The sequence below is a fragment of the Dryobates pubescens genome, chromosome 10 (assembly GCF_014839835.1).
Source record: "Dryobates pubescens isolate bDryPub1 chromosome 10, bDryPub1.pri, whole genome shotgun sequence".
Lineage (NCBI taxonomy): Eukaryota > Metazoa > Chordata > Aves > Piciformes > Picidae > Dryobates > Dryobates pubescens.
The window spans coordinates 38,133,662-38,152,912 of NC_071621.1; the positions used below are offsets into that span (position 1 = coordinate 38,133,662).

At 41.5% G+C, this 19,251-nt stretch overlaps 1 protein-coding gene across 3 annotated transcripts in view; it reads right to left on the minus strand.

The window, feature by feature from the left end:
* The window catches only part of DLG2 (discs large MAGUK scaffold protein 2), a 1,098,948-nt gene that overhangs the window by 542,747 nt on the left and 536,950 nt on the right, over positions 1-19,251 (minus strand). The window contains exon 1 of one of the 3 annotated variants that reach the window (XM_054164553.1): positions 712-829. The exons of the other annotated variants lie outside the window; for them this stretch is intronic. Within the exon in view, the coding sequence (XP_054020528.1) occupies positions 712-789 (78 nt within the window). The 5' untranslated portion in view covers positions 790-829. Of the gene's footprint in view, positions 1-711; positions 830-19,251 lie in introns of those variants that run through there. 3 annotated transcript variants of the gene reach the window in all.

The following is a 19,251-nucleotide window of genomic DNA, read 5'->3' on the forward strand; positions in this document are numbered from 1 at the left end:
AATTTAGACAAAACTGGAATGCAGGTCTCCTAACAAAACAAATTCTCTGTTTAGAACTAAAGGCAATTGCCCTGATGTCCCCCAGTTATCATTACTGCAGATTCTAAAACAATTGAAGTTTTACTTGTGGTGCAAACAGACAGCAGAACCTTACCTACAAGGACTTCCAGGAAGCAGCTGGTTAAACATAGTTAGATGTTATGGGAATAAAAGACAGTTCTGACCATTTAAAGTACCTATATCTTTTTAAATAGAAGGGACCCCTGCTGCAGCACAGTTTCAACAAGTATCATGAAGCAAAATTCCCAAGCAGTATAAATGCTTAACATGTCATCACATCCTCGTTGATCCCACATGAGAAGAAATACACAAGCAGCATACGATCAACTGTTGTTCAAAAGCCTAACATTGCACTAGTAAAATAATGCAGCACAGCAACAAGTTCAGTGGAGTGCTCCCTTAACACACGACATACCAGATGCACGGCTGTTTGTCTTGCAAGAAAATAAATTAGAGCGAGCATAAAGACTTCCAAAAGGATCTTCTCCCCATCATCTAATAGGATGCAAAGTATTCAAGGATTCTTGCATGAAATCATGAATAGCAATAGGTTGTTTTTCAAGGTATTAAAAAGCTAACCAGATACACAACAGGATGCCAGCAGGCAGCTTGCATGAGACATAAGGCTTTATATTCCCACGAGGAACATACCTTTTCAGCTTTTGCTTTCCTGGCGTTATGCACAAACCTGCGTCCCAGCTTCTTGGCATACCAGATAGAGGCAAACATTGTAGTGATGAAGATTTCAGTCTGAATATGCAGCACACACACACCAAAAAAGCACCACCACCACAAAAAAAAACCCACCAAAAAACAACCTTGCCCCACAGCTGAGATACAAATCTAATGCTGGTTAAGGTCTCTCAACTATGCTGTTGCTTTGTCAGGTCCTCTCATGCTGCCTTCTGGAAAAAAAACAAAACCACAAGCACCCAGTGTGGCCAGTCTGCAGGTGTATTTACATACTGCCAGCAGGAAGTCCAGGGTGAGGCATCTTTGCATCCAGCTCACATCCAGTCTGCTAAATGCCTGTCTGCAGTTCTTTAGCACTGTCACCACAAACTACATATGTGTCAGTATGAAAGGAAGCTGCAGTAAACTACTGTAGCAGACAGCTCACCTCCTCTTCTCCTGTTCTGAAATTTAACTCCTTGGTTCTCTTCGATTTGCCAGCATGCAACAGAAGCAGCAGCAGTTCAAATAGGAGATACACAGCACTGCAGGAGAGGAAAGGGGTACAGAAGTGCCAAAAATAGAAATGGCTATTAACCGTTAAGGTGAAGGAACAGGTGTTTCATGTCTTTCAGTGCAATTAAGATATGAAAGGAAAACTGATTGCACTTTGTTCTAGTGTTCTGAGACCCAACCAGAGATATTTTTGTTACCTAGTTTTAGTTTGCAACAGAAGAATATCAGAGCTGCTCAGTTCACTTGCTGATGTCACACCTGCTTTGCTGAAGGATTTAAGGCTCACTCAAGGACTTCTGGCTTGCTTTGATAATGGCTTCATGACATAGAAAACTGACAATATTTTTTTCCCCCAAATGAATCTTTAACTTCTGCCCTACCTAAGCTTGATTTTTCCTCTTCTCCCAGTTGCAAGTTATTTTAAACCAGGACTTGAGAAGTGCTTTTAGACACCTATCTTTGCAGTGTTACTATTCTCCTTTTGCTGCATACTTCAGCTTCAACCCCTGCACCTTTCTTCACTAATAATCCCTCAACAATAAGCAGAAACATACATTTCTTTGGCTCCAGACATATGACTAACCAGATTTCCTCCCAGCCAGAGGCAGTATCAAAGCTGTAAATTTACAGGGTTTATACCTATGTATTGTACTTGACAACACTTTGTATTATAGGACTAATCATGCCCCTTGCCCTCCCACCTACAGCTGCAGAGATACCAGCACGTGGGAGAGTCACTGCTGCCCTGTGTGTAGGATGGCATTTGGGATGCACACATAGAAGAATAATTTCTGCTCTGCTTTTCAGTGGTAATGGGAAAATCAAAATTAATGGCTGCACAGCAAGGGAAATACAGCCACAGCAATCTAGTATAGGGCTCTTGGGGCCAAGGAAACACTTTTTCAGTCCCTGGATTTTCAGAGAATGGCTGAAATTATTTTCCCCAGGGTGCAGGAACTCAAAAGGGAAAATGTTCCGCTCCCACTTAAAACTTACACAGAACATCCAAGGTACTGGAGCTGGGTGGCAGTGCCCAAGCATTGAGCCTGAAGGCTTATATTGCTCAATTCCATTAAGATTATAAAGAGTTCAAAGAATTCCTTCAAAACATTTGAAAATGGTAAGCTGATGAACTAAATTGAATTTCTTAGAGAGTGAATTTTTTGTCAAGGAAACTGCAAAGTATATGTTCTGGGTTTGCTTAACATTTAAAACCTTATGGCAGATTATTTGGTTGCTGGTGGCATTCCTGGAAGACAATATTTTCTAATTGCTTCCAGTTCAGACTTTTAGATAATCCTGGCAGTCAGAAAGTTACATGAACACAGAATAAAGCCATTGGTTTAAACTGGTATAAAAGAGAGATCTGTCCTTAACACCACTCCAACTCTAGTAGGATAGGATGGTAAGATGGATTCTCCAAGGTGCAAAAACCCTTATTATGCCATATAGTAGGCTCATACCACTCTCCACCTTTGTGGGATGACAGAGTGCCCTATAATGGAGTGATGGGAAGAAAAGGAAGAAAGGGGGCTTGAAAATTTTAGGAAGAAATCTTCTTTTTGGGTGGGCTATCAGTGTAAGAAAGCATGAACAGGGGGGAAAAAATGAGGGCAGAAAAGGAGAAGCGACATCATCACACTGCTTAACCAACACTGTAAATGTTAATGTAAAAAGAACAGGAAAAAATATCTCACATATTATATGCATTAAGAGAAGAACACTTCTCCTACTCTGCTCCCATGCTTTTATGAAGAGAATAAGTATAATTTGAAATCATTGCACTACAACCAAAAAAGGGTACATTCTCTCCAGCAACTATTTATATAGTCTTATGTATATTCAGCTGCTGAGAAAACTGAAGGAAACACTCATTAAACCATAAACCCTCCTTTTTATGACTTCCATCATCAACATTACCAGCTTTACTGAACTATTTATTCAGGAAAAATAGAGAGCAATAAAAAGCCACAATTCATCCCACTTAGAGGGGGGGAAAAAAAAGATAGACTACATTGTTCATTTAAGGAATAATGACAAAGCAATAGGGAGGTAATTTTCTCCACCCACTGAAAATGTTAGATCAGGAAGAATAAATCTTGCCAAATACCTAATTCGGATTCTGATCAGAAATGCATTTTAACTATTTGCATGCATTTGCAGATCTGTCTAAATCCTGCAGTCCCAGACCACAAGCCATTTTCTCACAGCTCCTTCCTGCAGCAGCCTGCCATACATTGTCAATAGCAGGTTTATTAGGTCTGTACTGGTATCCAGGGATCTTATGATTATTAATATTTCACTGTAATCATAACGAAGCCTGCATTGTACAGAAGTGCTACAAGCAGAGCTGCTTTAGGAGAACTGGAGCTCCCAGCTGCTGCCTGCTCACAGGAGTAATATGTGCTTTAGCTTGCTCACTGAAGTGCTACATTACAAGGGCAGAGAGATGCATGCAATTGAGCAGCAATATTATCACAGACAGGAGATAATCAGTTAAGAATAAATTTTATAAGGGCCTTTATTGCTGCCAATGAGTGGGTGGGTTTCAGTACACCAAGCCATACCTATGCTATACATTAAATTGCATTCTGGTGCCTCTGTGAGAAGAATTGGTCTTACCACAAGTGGACACATGGGTATAAGCATAAAGCAACGATGGTGTTGAATGCTATTATCTTTTATGACACAGCTCCCCGACGTTGCAAGCAAACGCAATTGATGCTCAGTATCAAAACAGATGGCTGTTTCAAACACCTTGCCAACTGTTTGTATGCGCTGAGTATCAGTGGTATTGCTGATGGTCAGCCTCCACTTTCAGTTTTAACATTGCTGTTTGACTTCAGCAGCACATGGGAAGAAGTGCAGCTTAGCTTTAGACAGAGCATTAATCTTCTCTCGTTAAGGGATAACTTCTCACCGTGCACACGTGGGGTGTCAACCTCCCCCTCACACACCTGTGGTGAAGATAGATGTTAGCTGTGGATTCTGTTTCTCTCCTACCTCTATCTGAATGTATACACACAGTAGTCAGAAAATGTGATGACAGTGCTGTTTAAATTACAAGTACGTTTCAGTCATAAATAATCCCTTTCTTGCAAGGAGAGGAAGGCAGATGAAAAGATTAGTCATTCAGGGGTGCAGAGTCCTGCTCCCAGTGAAACAGACAGGAGATGGAACAAGTTAAAAATGTACTATCAAAGGCTTAAAACAATCACTTCACTTTGAGGTTTAAATGCTAACGTTCAGCATAGCTGTGGATACAGGAGCAGAGCTGATGAGGCGAAACTAAGGTAGCTAGCTTTTCTTACTTGATCTTTTTTAGTACTAGGCAACAACAGATATTGATTTGGCTGACTGTACAAGCAATCATTTCCCATCCCCAACTCAACTAATTATCTTACACAGTTACATGATGCCAAGACATATTACTTAATGACCAGATTTCTAGGAAAGGCAGGAACCTCAATGTCTGCTATTCCATCTAGAGGATATAAATTTTAGGCATTCAGACCTTACAACAGTTAAAGTAGATGGAAGTCTCCAGATCTGTAAAGACCTCATTTTTCATTCTTTGCTACAAACAGAAACAAGTGGACAAATGTTCCTCCTATTGCAACTGGCAGTACTCTTACAGGAAATGCATGGCCAGTTACACAAAAGGGGCAGTAACTCCAGCACCACCAAAACTCAGACTTCTTTTAGCCAAAGCAGAACCCACCCTGTTGCAGTTACAATACAGGCAAAATATTAATAAAACAGAATCATAGAATTATTGAGGTTGAAAAGCACCCTTAAGATCATTGAGTCCAGCAATAAAGCTCTGTCAATAAATGTCCCTTCTGCATGTCCTTTAGATACCTCCAGGGATGGTGACTACAACAATTCCCTGGGCAGCCTGCTGACAAGTCTTTCAGTAAATAAATAGAATACATAGAATCAACCAGGTTGGAAGAGACCTTCAAGATCATCGCTCCAACCCATCAACCAATCCAACACCACCTAAACAACTAACCCACGGCACCAAGCTCCCCATCAAGTCTCCTCCTGAACACCTCCAGTGATGGTGACTCCACCACCTCCCCAGGCAGCCCATTCCAATGGGCAAACACTCTCTCTGTATAGAACTTCCTCCTAACATCCAACCTAACCTTCCCTGGTGCAACTTGAGGCTGTTTCTTCTTACACTATTGCTTATTACTTGGGAGAAGAGACTGACTTTCACCTCACTCCAACCTTCTTTTAGATAGTCATAGAGAGAAGGAAGGTCTCCCCTGCTCCTCCTTTTCTCCAGGCTAAGCAGCCCCAGTTCCTTCAGCCACTCCTCATAAGAGTGGTTCTCTAGACCTCCACCATTGCCCTTCTTTGAACACACTGCAGTACCTCAATACTTTCCTTGCAGCGAAGGGCTCAAAATGGAAGACAGTACTCAAGATGCAGCCTCACCATTTACACTGTTTCCTGACAGGTTTCTTTCAGTTGGGGTGGGGGGGGAGGAGGGGAAGGAGGAAGCAAATAAAGAAGGAAGATGGGATAAAAATGTGGGGAAAAAAGCATGAAAAGCCACATATTAAGGATGGCAGATTCATGCTCTTCTCTTCCAATTTATTTTTTCTACTCGCTTAATATTTCTTCTGCCTTTAAAAAATATAAAGAGAAAGAAAGAAATTCTGCTTTCAGAAACCCATCTGTGACATTACAAGTTTGCCACAGGTCTAACTTCCCTTTAAAATAGAAGACACCACTTCTCTCACCTTTTCTGATGTATGGCAGAACCATCTTCTAGCAGAGGGCATGAGGAATTTCATGTGCAATGTCACAGGACTTCAGAGCACTAGAGAAATAAAATGCAAGCATATCCTCCTGTTGATCTCCTTTAAGTGTGAGACCCTAAAAAACGGTGTACCTGCCCTCTGCCATGCCATTATCCCTTCTGTTTTTCTACTGTCCTATTATTTGATGTGATAGATGGCACTCACCATCTACCTAGTGCCACAACAGGTCAATAGAAGAGAGGATGAGGTGTTGTGCTACATAACAGAGTGGAATAGAGTTTTAACTGTGGAAGCACAAGAAATGGAAATGGAATAATTCCTATGCTAACCACTGAGACTGAGCTCATCCCTACACACAGGGAGGTATCCTAGCACCTCACAATATAACAGCATAAAACACATTGTTTTAAATTCAGGCAGTTCTTTTTCCTATTTTACTTGTTAAGCCTTGGAAGAGAGACAAACCTAATTATGGTACTTAATTTTGATTTTAGAAATTGATTTCCCACTCTAGTTTCTGCTGGTGCATAGGAAACTAGTGAGTCACACAAGTAATAGAACAACTGTTAGCAGCCTTGAAAAATTAATAAAAACTTGAAAAATGCCACTTTATTCCTGCCTTTGTCCCTAGCTCAGCACCAATTGCCTTTTGTTCTACCTGTCTGGTAGAAATTTTGAAGTTTCTTCCTGCTGTGTTGAGGAATCACAACCAAGATTGTGTATGGAATGCTCAGATGTGCCATTCTGCTGCTCAGATTCTTGTGTCAAATGAAAGCAGGGTGTATGTAGCACAGTTATCTATTTGCATGGCAAGTACTCCCTCAGGAAATAATGGAAACTACAAAATTTAGCCTTGGGGAGGGGAAAAGAAAGAAGGAGCCACACACTGCAAGCAGTGCTTGTGTGTGCCACCAGTGCGTCTTGCAAGGCACTTGCCAAATACAAATGGAATCTGGAATGGAAAGACATACAGCAACCAAACTGGTGAGGGCTCTGCAGAACAAGCCCTTATGAGGAGTGGCTGAGGGACCTGAGGGGATTCTAGTCTGCAGAAGAGGAGGCTGAGGGGAGACCTCATTGCTCTTCACAACTACCTGATCGGATGTTGCAGTGGGGTGGGAGTCAGTCTCTTCTCCCTAGCACCAGGTGATGGAACAGGAAATGGACTCAAATTGCACCAGGGGAGGTCTAGGTTAGATATTAGGAAAAAAATCATTATGGAATGAATGGTCAGGCATTCAAATAGGTCACCCAGGGAGGCAGTGGAGTCACCATCCCTGGAGGCATTCATGAAACACGTGGACATGGCACTTCAGGACATGATTTAATGACGATGGTGGTGTTAGGGTAAGAGTCAATGATCTTAGAGGTCTTTTCCAACCAAAACAATTCTATGATTCCAAATATTACAGTATCACTGTAGCACAGTATCACTAAGGTTGGAAGAGACCCCAAGGATCATCGAGTCCAACCTGTCTCCACAGACCTCATGACTAGACCATGGCACCAAGTGCCACATCCAATCCCCTCTTGAACACCTGCAGGGATAAATATTATATCACAGCACTGTGCATATTCCTCCCTTCCTGCAGTATTCAAGTACTTTTGTTTTCTTAGTGCTTACAGGTAGTTCTGTATGATGGTGGAGTATTATCTCAAAACAGGATGAAAGAAAGTTCCAAGAAGCTACTTGGTTATGGCCATAGTGGAAATCAGAGAATCTGCATGATGCCTGGGAGCTCAAAATCCCCTCTGTGGCAGTATGTGGACACAGAGTTTGTCATGGCCAAAGCCAAGCAGAGGTGGCATACATTCTCCACAACTCAGTCCTGTGCCAGTCCCAGCTTGCTGTCTGTACAGAGCAGGCAAGGAGCAGGAGGGCTGGCAATGTCCTTTTGCCTACCCACAAGTACCACTAAGATACATCTTTTCTGTATGATCTTTTTTTAGCACCAGCAAGTGAGGCAGCCTTTAATGAGCTGTTCCTCTCACTGAGACTCACACAAGAACCCCCAAAGCCAGTTACAGGCACAAGCATGGGATGTATAGAATGCTACCTTTGTAAAACTCTTTATTTTTTAATTCCTGGCTGATTACAAGCAGCCTTCTCTTTCAAAGCCCTTCTTAAATCTCACTTTCACTTTATCACCCCCAAGAGCAAAACTAAAAAGTCAGCCTAAGCAGAATTACCACAAGTTATAGCCACTGTATCAGTGGAACACACGGCCTCCTTCGACCCACAGTCACCTAATGGTTTGGGGTGAGTGTGCCTAGCCCCTGTCCTTATGACAGCCTCTGGAGAAAGCCCTCCTGTGCAAGCAGCCAGGTGGCACTGAGCTATGACATATTAAAGAATTGCAAGTGATGAGCTCAAAGAAGATAGCTTTAAACCAATGTCAGCCACCAAACCTTACAGGCAAAACACATATAAATCCATGGACTGAGCCCACTCAGCACATTTCTGAGCAGCAGTGGAGTTCACACAGCTCATGCTAGGCTCCCTTTGGTCACTTCCCCAAGCTTCTGCCAGAGCAATGTTCCCAACTCTCAGCTATCACTCTCTCCAGCTGTGTTTTGCTGCTGGCTGGGCAATTCCACACCCTAATAGCCCATGTCACCTCTCTCCCACGTCAGGATTTCCTATCTGGTTTTTAATACTTGATAGAGAATATAACCTACATGTGGTGGGGAAAAACTAATACAACAGATAGTGACTTCTTCAGTTTCTCATTATAGTATTTTCTCTTTACTTCTGTTCTAAGCTCTCCCAGACTGTAATTCTCACAGCTCATGGGGAGTTCAGCTCAATATCAGTTCAGAAATTAAGTCATTTCAGAGGCAAATCATTAAGATCAACACTGCTGAACACTTCAAGTGCTGAACAAAGGCTAGAAAAAAATAGCATATTCTGCAAAATAGCATAAACTGCAAAAAAGGGAAGAAGTATGGAGGAAAACAATTTACTAAATCACAATATAAATATATAGTTAAAAATCCAGCTATATCTATAAACAAATGGTTGGATCCATCAATAAATTCAAATAGAATAATAGGAAAACAACAGCAAGTCTTTATCCATGACTGGATGCAACTCTTGCTTCCTCTAGGCAAAGATCAGGAAGACATCTCCATGCTTCTGGAGCTGACTCACCACATTTCTGTTGCTCAAGAAAAGAGGAGGGAGGACAGCCCAAAACACAGAACACCAAGCACCAGCCTTTCTCTCTTAACTCTGCTCCAATTCTTCTGCACAAGCATAATTATTCTTTGCAAGCCAGCTGCTCATTCTTCAAATGAAAAGAATAATGCTCTACCACACTGGGAGAGTCTAAAGATAAAAGTATTAACAAATGTGAAATAATGTGATAGAAAGCATTATAGAAGCAGAGAACATCTACCCCCACACTGGCTGCTACCAAACCTGACAGAGCTCTGCTGAAAGGTCTGTGCAAGCCCTTAACAGAGCTGGTTACACAAATGCTTCCTTGGAATGTCACATGCAAAAAGGTCCATTTTAGCAACAGCAGGAATAAAAGACTGTGCTGTACACATCAAGACCAAAAAGAGAAAAGATCTGTAAAGGAATATGTGTTCAAGGACAAGAAGTTATTCTTCCATCATGAGATCTTTAGAAGTTAAAAAATGAGCATAGCAAATACTAAAGTATAAAATTTAATTTACCTTTCTAATATATATTTCACTCAATTAATTAACCACATGCTAATAAAGGAGAAGAGAAGGTTTATTACACCATGTTTTTTAGTCAATATCTTTGGAGTGCAACCCCAGCACATTTTATTCCCATTGCTCTGGACAAGCATGAGAAACTCTTTTGTGGAGGGAAAATCTTTTCTTGCCAAGGATTTTGGCACTTTGAAAACCAGAGGGAGAATTCAGGCAGCATATGGCTAGTGGGATATACTTTGACAACAGACCCCAAAAAAATCCAGAAAAATTGTTGCAGCTTTCTAGGACAACAGTAAGAAATATCATCTTTTCAAAGAGTTTCAAGTTTCAAAATTTTATCCAAGTGTTTCAAGGAAACATAAACTTTGTGAGCTCTCTGGCCAGCAGAACACTGAGAAAGTAGTCCTTGAAATTGTCTAAACATTCAACTTTCTTTTTCATCAAAACCCAGAACACCTCAGCCTTCTCCAGGGCTGTTAATACTTCAGTCTAAATTACAATAACTTCTCCCTGGGATCCCAGTCAACAGATATTTTTAAGGTTTCTGCTCTGCACATCTCACTCTTGGTCCATACAGCAGCAGCCCCTAAGGCTCTCCCACATCTCTCTGCAGATTGAATTTTGCCAAGCTAGGCACATCGATTGTCTTCTCACGTGTTGCCTGGGCTCTGCGGAGGTGCTAGGATGAGCTCATGTGAATCTTTAGAAAAACATCTTAAGGAGGGAAAGCACCACAAAAGCAGACAAGTAACTGCTCTTCATTTTGCCATGTATACTTGCAACTGTGCCTAGACCTCCCAAAAGCTGAATGAAAGTAGAACGAATGGCTCTCTCTACCACTCCCCACAACTAAACCCACAGAAGATGCATTATACCCAGATTTTCACAACTCAGATTTGCCCTTGACATATTAATGCACCAGAACCAGCACATCCAAGGACTCTACTCATTTGTTATATGGCTCACAGGGAGCCAGCTAGATAGAAAAGCTCTAAAATTAAATAATGAGTGGTGTGCCAAAATCCCATTCCCAGCATTGGATGGGAACTCTGATCTTAAGAGAAACAATCTGTTCTCTTTACTTTCCTCCTCTTCACTGTTCAAAGTCTTGAATGGTTCAGTGAAGGTAAAAGTGATAAAAGGGTCCAGTCTTCTAAGCAGTGCCTTATCCTAGGAGGCTCAGGCTCCCAGACACTGCTGGTTGTCACCACCTGGCAGTCTTGTAATTAACGACAGCAGTTGGTGTGGGTTATGGCAAGCCTCAGCTCGGATCCAGATCGGATCCTTATTACAGCAAGCCATACCTGCAGTGAAAGAGGAGTGCCTCCAGTTGCCTGCCTGCCTTGCTCTAACCTGCCTCACACTCCCACAGCCATTATTTTAATGAGTTAAGCACATCCCACTACCAAAAGAGTTTTGTTAAAATGCCCTCATGTATTTCTTGCCTTCAAGCCTCCCCTTTCCAGTACATACCAGGCATTTATGCTTCTACAATTCCTTTGGAATAATGGATAGATACTCACTTGCCTGAGAAGATACTCTGCCTAAGTAATGCTGCAGGAAGACAACAAAAAGATGGTAGATTGCAAATGTATTACACAAATGTATTGGCAATTTGTTGTGATTTAAAGATGACATAAGCAGGCAGCATAATCTTCCAGTCTCAGATAGTTTCAGTCTGAAGAGGTCTAAGGCAATATACCTTTTGATTATCTCATCTATTAGGGACAATAAATCAACACTGGGACACAGCATGACGACACAAACATATTCCATGAATGCATTACCTCAGTTTACTTCAAGGCAACAACTCAGCAGCAAAGCATGGCTATGCCCTACCTATGGCATCAGAACAAGTGTTTGAGAGAGCGTACTCACACTTTGGCTTTGAGCTGATGCTCAATGTACATCTCAAGCAATATATCATGGATAAATGCTACATGTGAAGTCTTGATTTCCTTTTCACATGCAAAGGCATATAGAATACCACATAGTGTGCACAGCAGGAGTAGGGAAGTGATTGTCCCCCTGTACTCAGCACTGGTGAGGCTGCACCTCGAATACTGAGATCAGTTTTAGGCCTCTCATTACAAGAATGACATTGAGGTCCTGGACCATGTGCAGAGAAGTGCAACACAGTTGGTGATGCATCCAGAGAACAAGTCTTATGAGGAGTGGCTGAGGGAACTAGGGTTCTTTAGTTGAGAAGAAGAGGGGAGAGCTTATCACCCTCTATAACTACCTGAAAGGATGTTACAATGAGGTTGGTCTTTCCTCCCTAGCATCAAATGATAGGATAAGAGGAAATAGACTCAAATTGCACCAGGGGCAGTTCATATTGGGTATTAAAAAAATTCTTTATTGAAAGGGTCCTCAGGCATTGGGACAGGTCATACAGGGAGGTGGTGCAGCCACCGTCCCTGGAGGTGCACAACAAGTGTGTAGACATGGCACTTTGGGAAATGGATTAATGGCCATAGTGGTGTTGAGAGTTGGACTTGATGATCTTAGAGATCTTTTCCAATCAAAATATTCTATGATTCTACAGCACTGTGTAAGCCATGATTTCAGCTGTTTGCAGAGCAGGGCACACAGCCTAGGTTTCAGCCTCTGCAGTGGTACATGTAGGAATATGCAATATGCCTTGTTGAATTTTTAGCTATACAGAGAAGTGAGCACAGTGTAGTGGCAAGGCACAGTACATTACAAATGGCAATTCAGGAGACAGAAGAATATAAAACAAAACAAAAAGACATTTCAAGCAATGCTTGAATAAATAAATAAAGTCCAAAGTTACAGAAGAAGGGGTACATCCTTTGAGACCCTAAGATACAAAATGAAATGCAAACTACCTGTAAGGTTGTGGCCTTCGGAAAGCAAGGCCATTTCCCTCAAGGCTTTTCTATGCACGCTGTGAGGAAGATGAAGTAATCTGTGTTACGTTTAAGCTGGTGGCCTCTTTGATTTATGGGCACTGATCTGTTTTAGTCATAGAACCAATAAAGTCTTTAAATGTTATTAAATATAATTTTGAGTAATTGTTTTACTTATTGTGCCCTCTTTGGCCAGGTTTTAAAATCAGAATTGAAAGTAAGATGTGACTGTAAAACGCCACCATAATGTAGAATGTTGTGTTGAATTCAGGGTGTCTAAATGGTTTAGGCTATTGCCAACACCAGGCAACTCACCTGCAGACAAGTCTTCAAACCATAGGCTGTGAAAGTAACACACATTGGATTCATCCAGCTGCAGTCTTCAAAAAGCAGCAAGCCTGAATTGCTACCAAAAGTAATCTCTTTCACTTGATGAGGCTTCTCAACACATGTGGAAGTACTGCAGAGGTGTACCACAGGTCAGTGAAAATAAAAATTGACAGCCATAAAAGCCCTCAGGTCATTTACAAATAAATACCAACTCTGGCACTTAATGCTGCTGTAATTTATCCTGCATGAAGAGAAGCAGCTATGCAAGAACCAGCAATTTACCCTTTGCTCAGCAGTGGGCATGGCCCATGGCAGTAACTGATCTAAAGGACACCGTTTTTCCTGTGAGCACACGCTCCGTGTGTGTGTGTCGTTAGACAGTTTCCCACATCTGTGTAGACATGCATCAGTATTCTTTTTTAAAAGCCATAATTTAGTCCATGCATAGGACAGAGCATTACTGGAGAGACACCACACGCTCTCTGTCACATTTTTAACGTGAACTGAAGCATTTGAAAAGCAGAAATCCAGTAATGTGCATGACTGGAATCAGACTGCAACTGAGTGGAGCTGCTCAGCTGCCTTGCTAAACAGCTGCTCTGAGTCTCTTAGGGAGGAGTATATTTTTACAAAACATTCTATGAGGCCACACACTGAGACCTACAGGAGTTTATTACAGAGGCAGACAGGTTGATTAATAAATACCAATTTTGCTTTGGGAATCAGAAATGTAAGTGGCTTGCCTGTCCAAGGTGCCGGAGCAATTTATGGATTTATGCTTATTTGCTCACGTGTGATTCAGCAACTAAAAATGTCACACTAAATAAATAGCCTGGTGTATAACTAGCCCAGCTCTTTCATCAACTTCTCCAATGCTTGCATCTGACAGCATCCAGGAGTGTCTGTACCCATCCTCAGACAACAACATTTGAAGACAACGAGGATAAAAGAGCCGAGCCAACACGTAACAGCAATCTCCCCGCAAGATGCATTTACAAGCAGTGTGGCAAGATAACTGCAGCGACAGGACTGGAAAGACAGAGGGCCAAGGACTGGGATGTGGCAGATAGGTAGCTGTGCATCACTTTATTTTCTGAATTGCTGCACGAGGTAAGTGCCATGACCTTCCCCAGAGCATTGCTGAGTAAAGTGTCAGCAATAGATGGTGTCAGTCTGGACAACAACTCGAATCATTTTACACAAGCTATAGACATTTGAAGTTTTCCATGAGGCATTCCTTTCTGGAGGCCATGGCTGCTGTACTCCTGGCACACCAGTCCTGCTTTGTAGTCTTAGAGTCTTAGAGAATGAAGCACAAGCTGGGGTTTTTAAATTAGGATTGGATTTGTTGTGGTTGGTTTTTGTTGGGTTTTTCCTTTTTATTTAAAGGCAAACCTATACCTGGCAGTTACTCAGAAAATGTCCACATTGAAAACCAAAACAATTGCTGCACACCCACACTGTGCTAGAGCTCCAGCTGTAGACAAGGTCTCAAGCCCCATCTCACTGTTATTTTCTTAACCTTTCAATTAATATTATAGCTTGTTACTATTTCTACTGTGTTTCATGCAAGGACATTATTCTCCTCACTGGCTGACAGCTCCTGGCACTCTATCATATGAACAATTGTACCCAACCATTGAACTCTATTAATTCAGAGCATCTCTAGGAGGGCACTCACGTTCATTTACTGTGTTTCTCTCTTATTTAGTCCTCTGTCATTAGGGTCACAGGTAGCATATTATCTGCATGAAACACAGTATGCATCATTCCACACGTATTAATTCTCTGTCAAACTCATCCATGCGAAACAAACATGTCATGATTGTGCTGACTGGGCTCTCTTCTCTTAGATTACCTATTGTCAGTGTCCATTTTCACTTTCCTCTCTTACTTATTTTCAATTTATAATCTCTTTCTGCTTGGTACAAACTGGAAACTGTATCATCCTTTTCAACCGGCTCTCTTTCCCTTTATGTCCCAGCTCACTCCAGCACAGATTCCTCACAAGAAGTGGAAGGAGGTTTTCTGGCATTTCTTTCCCTCAACTCCTTTTCCTGTACTTCCCACTCAGCCGACTTAACAAGACTTAACCAGTAGCTTATTTTGTGCAGTAGAAATTGGGCAACTTTCTGAAATGCAAAAAAAAATAAATAAATTTCTACCAAGTTCCTTAGGAAAAAAAGGGGGAAAAAGATCAATAACATATTAATAATTCATTAAAAACCTGTCACTCTTCAAGCATTTTATACAAATCTCATTCTGCCTCGTAGTTTTTTACTTTATGAGAGAATCTTTTATGCCCATGACTCAGGAACCAGAAAGAGTCTTCCTCCAAAACTCCTTCATCAGGGCAGAAAGGATTAAGCCAAGAAGAAGTGGTGAAGGGACATTTCTTGCTCAGATAGTACACTTTGATTATTGACTGCACAGATCATATTTCCCCACTTCCCTTCTCAAAAGAAAATGTTCTGAATAAAGAAGAGTATGTTAGAAACTCAAACAGAACTGACCCACACTGTACCTGGGCTAAAGCAAAGAAAAACTGACAGGAAAAAAAGCCAAACTAAAACCATTCTGAAATAAGTTTATACCTAAATAAATCAATACTAACATTTCAAAATGTTTAGATTATGGAGGTTGCACCAATGCAGAATCACAGACACACACACAGAGAAACAGCACTGTACAGAAAAAGCAGCCAGTTTTAACACCAGTTTGGCAGACTGACACCAGGTGCAGAGGAAGCACAGCCGGCATTGTTTGCTAGACTGGCCTTGCTATAGGCACTTTCTGCAGTCTCTCCCTTCTGTACGACCTCATAATTATTTGGGATGATCAGTACCTCCTGCGCTGCAGGGCTGTTAAGCACTGTGGTGGAGCTGCCACTCACAGATGATACTGGGAAACTGCCATGGCCAGAGAGCTGCTACTTGTTTTCTGTTGTCATCTGCTTTGTTTTTGAAAGGAGAAGGCAGAACAGCTCTAATTTGGCTTCCATGAGCCTGTGTCTGGGTATCTTTACAGTTCTTCAAATAATCTTAATATTACATAGTATAGAGGGAGATCTGAAGCTATAGCTACAAAATAATTTTGAGGAATGTTTGCAAAGCCAGTACATGTTCCAAATTGCACAAATTTATCTCTAGACAAGGATTCTTCCAGGCACTATTGCTTCCTGAATAGTCAAAACCTGGTTTGCTTTAAAGCAGTTAACTCCTTGCAGTACATCCTTCCTGATTGCTAGTTTGGGATCCCATGTGGGCTGCATCATCCCTAAAAATCCATCAACACCTATGAGCTTCATCCTGGGATTTCTGAGAACGTTTCATTGCTTCCCATGTAATCTCAGACTAAACATCATACAAAAGCAGCAGCACAGCATGCCTGCTTTCTGCCACTGCCTGTCATGGGTCCTGTGATGTCAAGCTTGGACTGAGATACCTAACTTGCAGATGTCTAAGAAGCAGGTGAATCATGCTGTGACATAGCTTTCATAAACATCCTACACTACTGAACAGAAAATGTTCACTTGTGTTTTTTCACGGGTTGACAGGTAGGAATATGTAATTATATCCCTTCTGCATAATTAATTAGGATAGTTAAGAATAGCACTCAGAAGAACTTTTGATTTAATTGGTGGCATTCAAAGACATGCTAGTCTCAGTACAGTTTTTTGACCGATTTCCACTGGCTTTCTAGAAGGATGAATTGAGATATTTGGGTCCCACAGACAGAGATGCTCAGCCAAGTCAAGAAAAGCACCAGATCATCCCAGGGCACTTTAACTTTCAAAACTCAAAGTACGCGTTCATGCTATGGGGCTGCACCTCCACATTCAATTACAATCACTTACTTGGAATGTTGCCTGGCTTCCCAGTAACTATTTAAGAAAACCAGCTTTTTGTATGCAGGACCATCAACATAACCCCTTCTGGTTGCTGAAGCAAGGCATGCCTGCATTTTGCTTCAGAGAGTGTATTTGATTTCTTAGCCAGGGTCTCCGGCTGCAAGCGTAATCACTTATTTGGAGAAACAACTTGACATTACCCAAGGATAGACCCATTTAAAGTTAGTCCTTGTCCACATTATTTAGAAATTAAAGTTCTGCAAGAAGCTTGAACATTCACCATCCTTCCTGTCCATATGTTTCCAGGAGATTTAAAAGGATGGCACCTTATCATGCATTTTCCACCAGGGACAGATAACCCTTGTAAAGATTAATGTGCTGCCAGACTGCTCCACCGTCCCCAAATGTATCACTTCAAAATTTCATCAGACTTTTTTTCCCCCACTAAGCTGAATAATGCCCACAGAGCTTTCTCTTGTGTGCTGCAAGGAAGGAACTGTAAAACATGCCAATACCAAACATATTTTCAATATTAACATTCATTTCACACATGCACTCTGAATAAGTAGAATTAGTGCAGCACTGAGACTCCAAACTACATTTTTCTGCCTTATTAGACTTCATGATGTTATATATTACCTTAAAGGGTATATTAAGGATATCTTAGTGAAGGTCATTAGCATTGATTTATGTCATTTTAATTCCCGAGGTTTTTCAGCAGAAGTATCTACAGAAAGCAATCAAATAGCTAAGCTGAATGCCACTGCGCTTTAACAACTCACACCCTGATTTTGGTATTAAATTGGAAACTTGATCAGAAAGATGCAAAAGGCAGGGATCTATTATGCATTAATGCTAGAAGTTATGTATTGATTCCACAAATCAGAGAAAGATTTGACAGGGGGGAAAAAAGTGTCATTCTGATCCCAATTCTGTGAACAGAATTCACAGCAAGCATCCATAAACAAACATTTTTTTCTCTGCTACAGTAAGCCCAATGAAAGAGTTTCTAAGACTTTATAGCTTAAAAAAATGTAGCTAGACAAGAGACAGAAAATGGAGAAAATTCACTGAATTAATTTTTTTAGGTTAGCCTAAATAAAACCCAAAATTATTTCCTCATCTACCTCCTTGCTTTGGAGATCAAAATCATGTTTCTGGCTTGCTGATACAATTATTTGCTTGTATGCGTGCCAGGAGGTGTGATACTTATCCATCTTCACGACATGCTACATGCCAGCAATTGTGCTAGGCAGTTTGAAAGCAATCTGTTAAACTCTACAGCATGATGCAGAACCATTCTCCTCTCCTCCTTGCCCCTTTCTCATTGAGAGCTGCCTGAAAGAGCAATCTCTCTCCATCAACACATCTTCTCACTAGGGCCTGGCCAATGGATCTTACAGGCAACACAAAGTTTTAAAATTATGCTTTCTTGGCTTAAAAGTTTGGGTGGTTGTTTTTTTTATGAGTTGCAGAATAGCACACAGATGAAAAACTACTTGGTCCTACCTCAGCTAGCTATATATTCTGCCATAATTCGGGTGACCCTGACTGAGATGCTTCTCTAGGCAAGCTGAAGAACCGGACAATTCATCAGCCTCCTAACGTCACCCTCATTTAAATCTTCAGGCACAGCAGAAAGTATTTAATAGTACAATCCACCACATATCTCCCTTGATGGTGGCAGTACACAAGCAGTCTTTTGACTTTCTTTCTTTTTGAGAAAGGTTGCATTAAAAGAAAGCATGCACTTTGTAGATGTGCTTTCAAAAACCTATGGCTTGCAAACTGCACAACTTCTAAACTAGGCATTCTGACACTATGTAATCCTTAGTGCTAGGAAAGAAGAGTTTACATCAACATCTGTTAACATGACTGAGACCCCACCTGGAGTACTGTGTCCAGTTCTGGAGCCCCTATTACAGGAAGGAGGTGGACATGCTGGAGCATGTCCAGAGAAAGGCCTCAAGGATGAGCAGAGGGCTGGAGCTGCTCTGCTATGAGAACAGACTGAGGGAGTTTGGGCTATTCAGTCTGGAGAAGAGAAGGCTCTGAGGAGACTTTATTGTGGCCTTCCAGTATCTGAAGGTGGGGAGGGAAGAAAGCTGGGGATGGACTTTTTAGGGTGTCAGGGAGTGATAGGACTGGGGGGAATGGAAAAAAAGATAGAAAAGGCTAGATTCAGGTTGGATGTCAGGAAGAAGTTCTTCCCCATGAGTGTGGTGAGACACTGGCACAGGTTGCCCAGGGAGGTGGTGGCAGCCTCATCCCTGGAGGTTTCTAAGGCCAGGCTGGATGTGGCTGTGAGCAACCTGACATAGTGTGAGGTGTCCCTGCCCATGGAGAACTGGATGATCCTTGAGGTCCTTTCCAACTCTAACAATTCTGTGACTGTGTCAGTACTCATCCATCATGTCTAAAGTCCCATTAAAGCATCTCTGAGTTGTTGCAAACAATTTACATTAGAACCACCAGATACCCTCTTTAT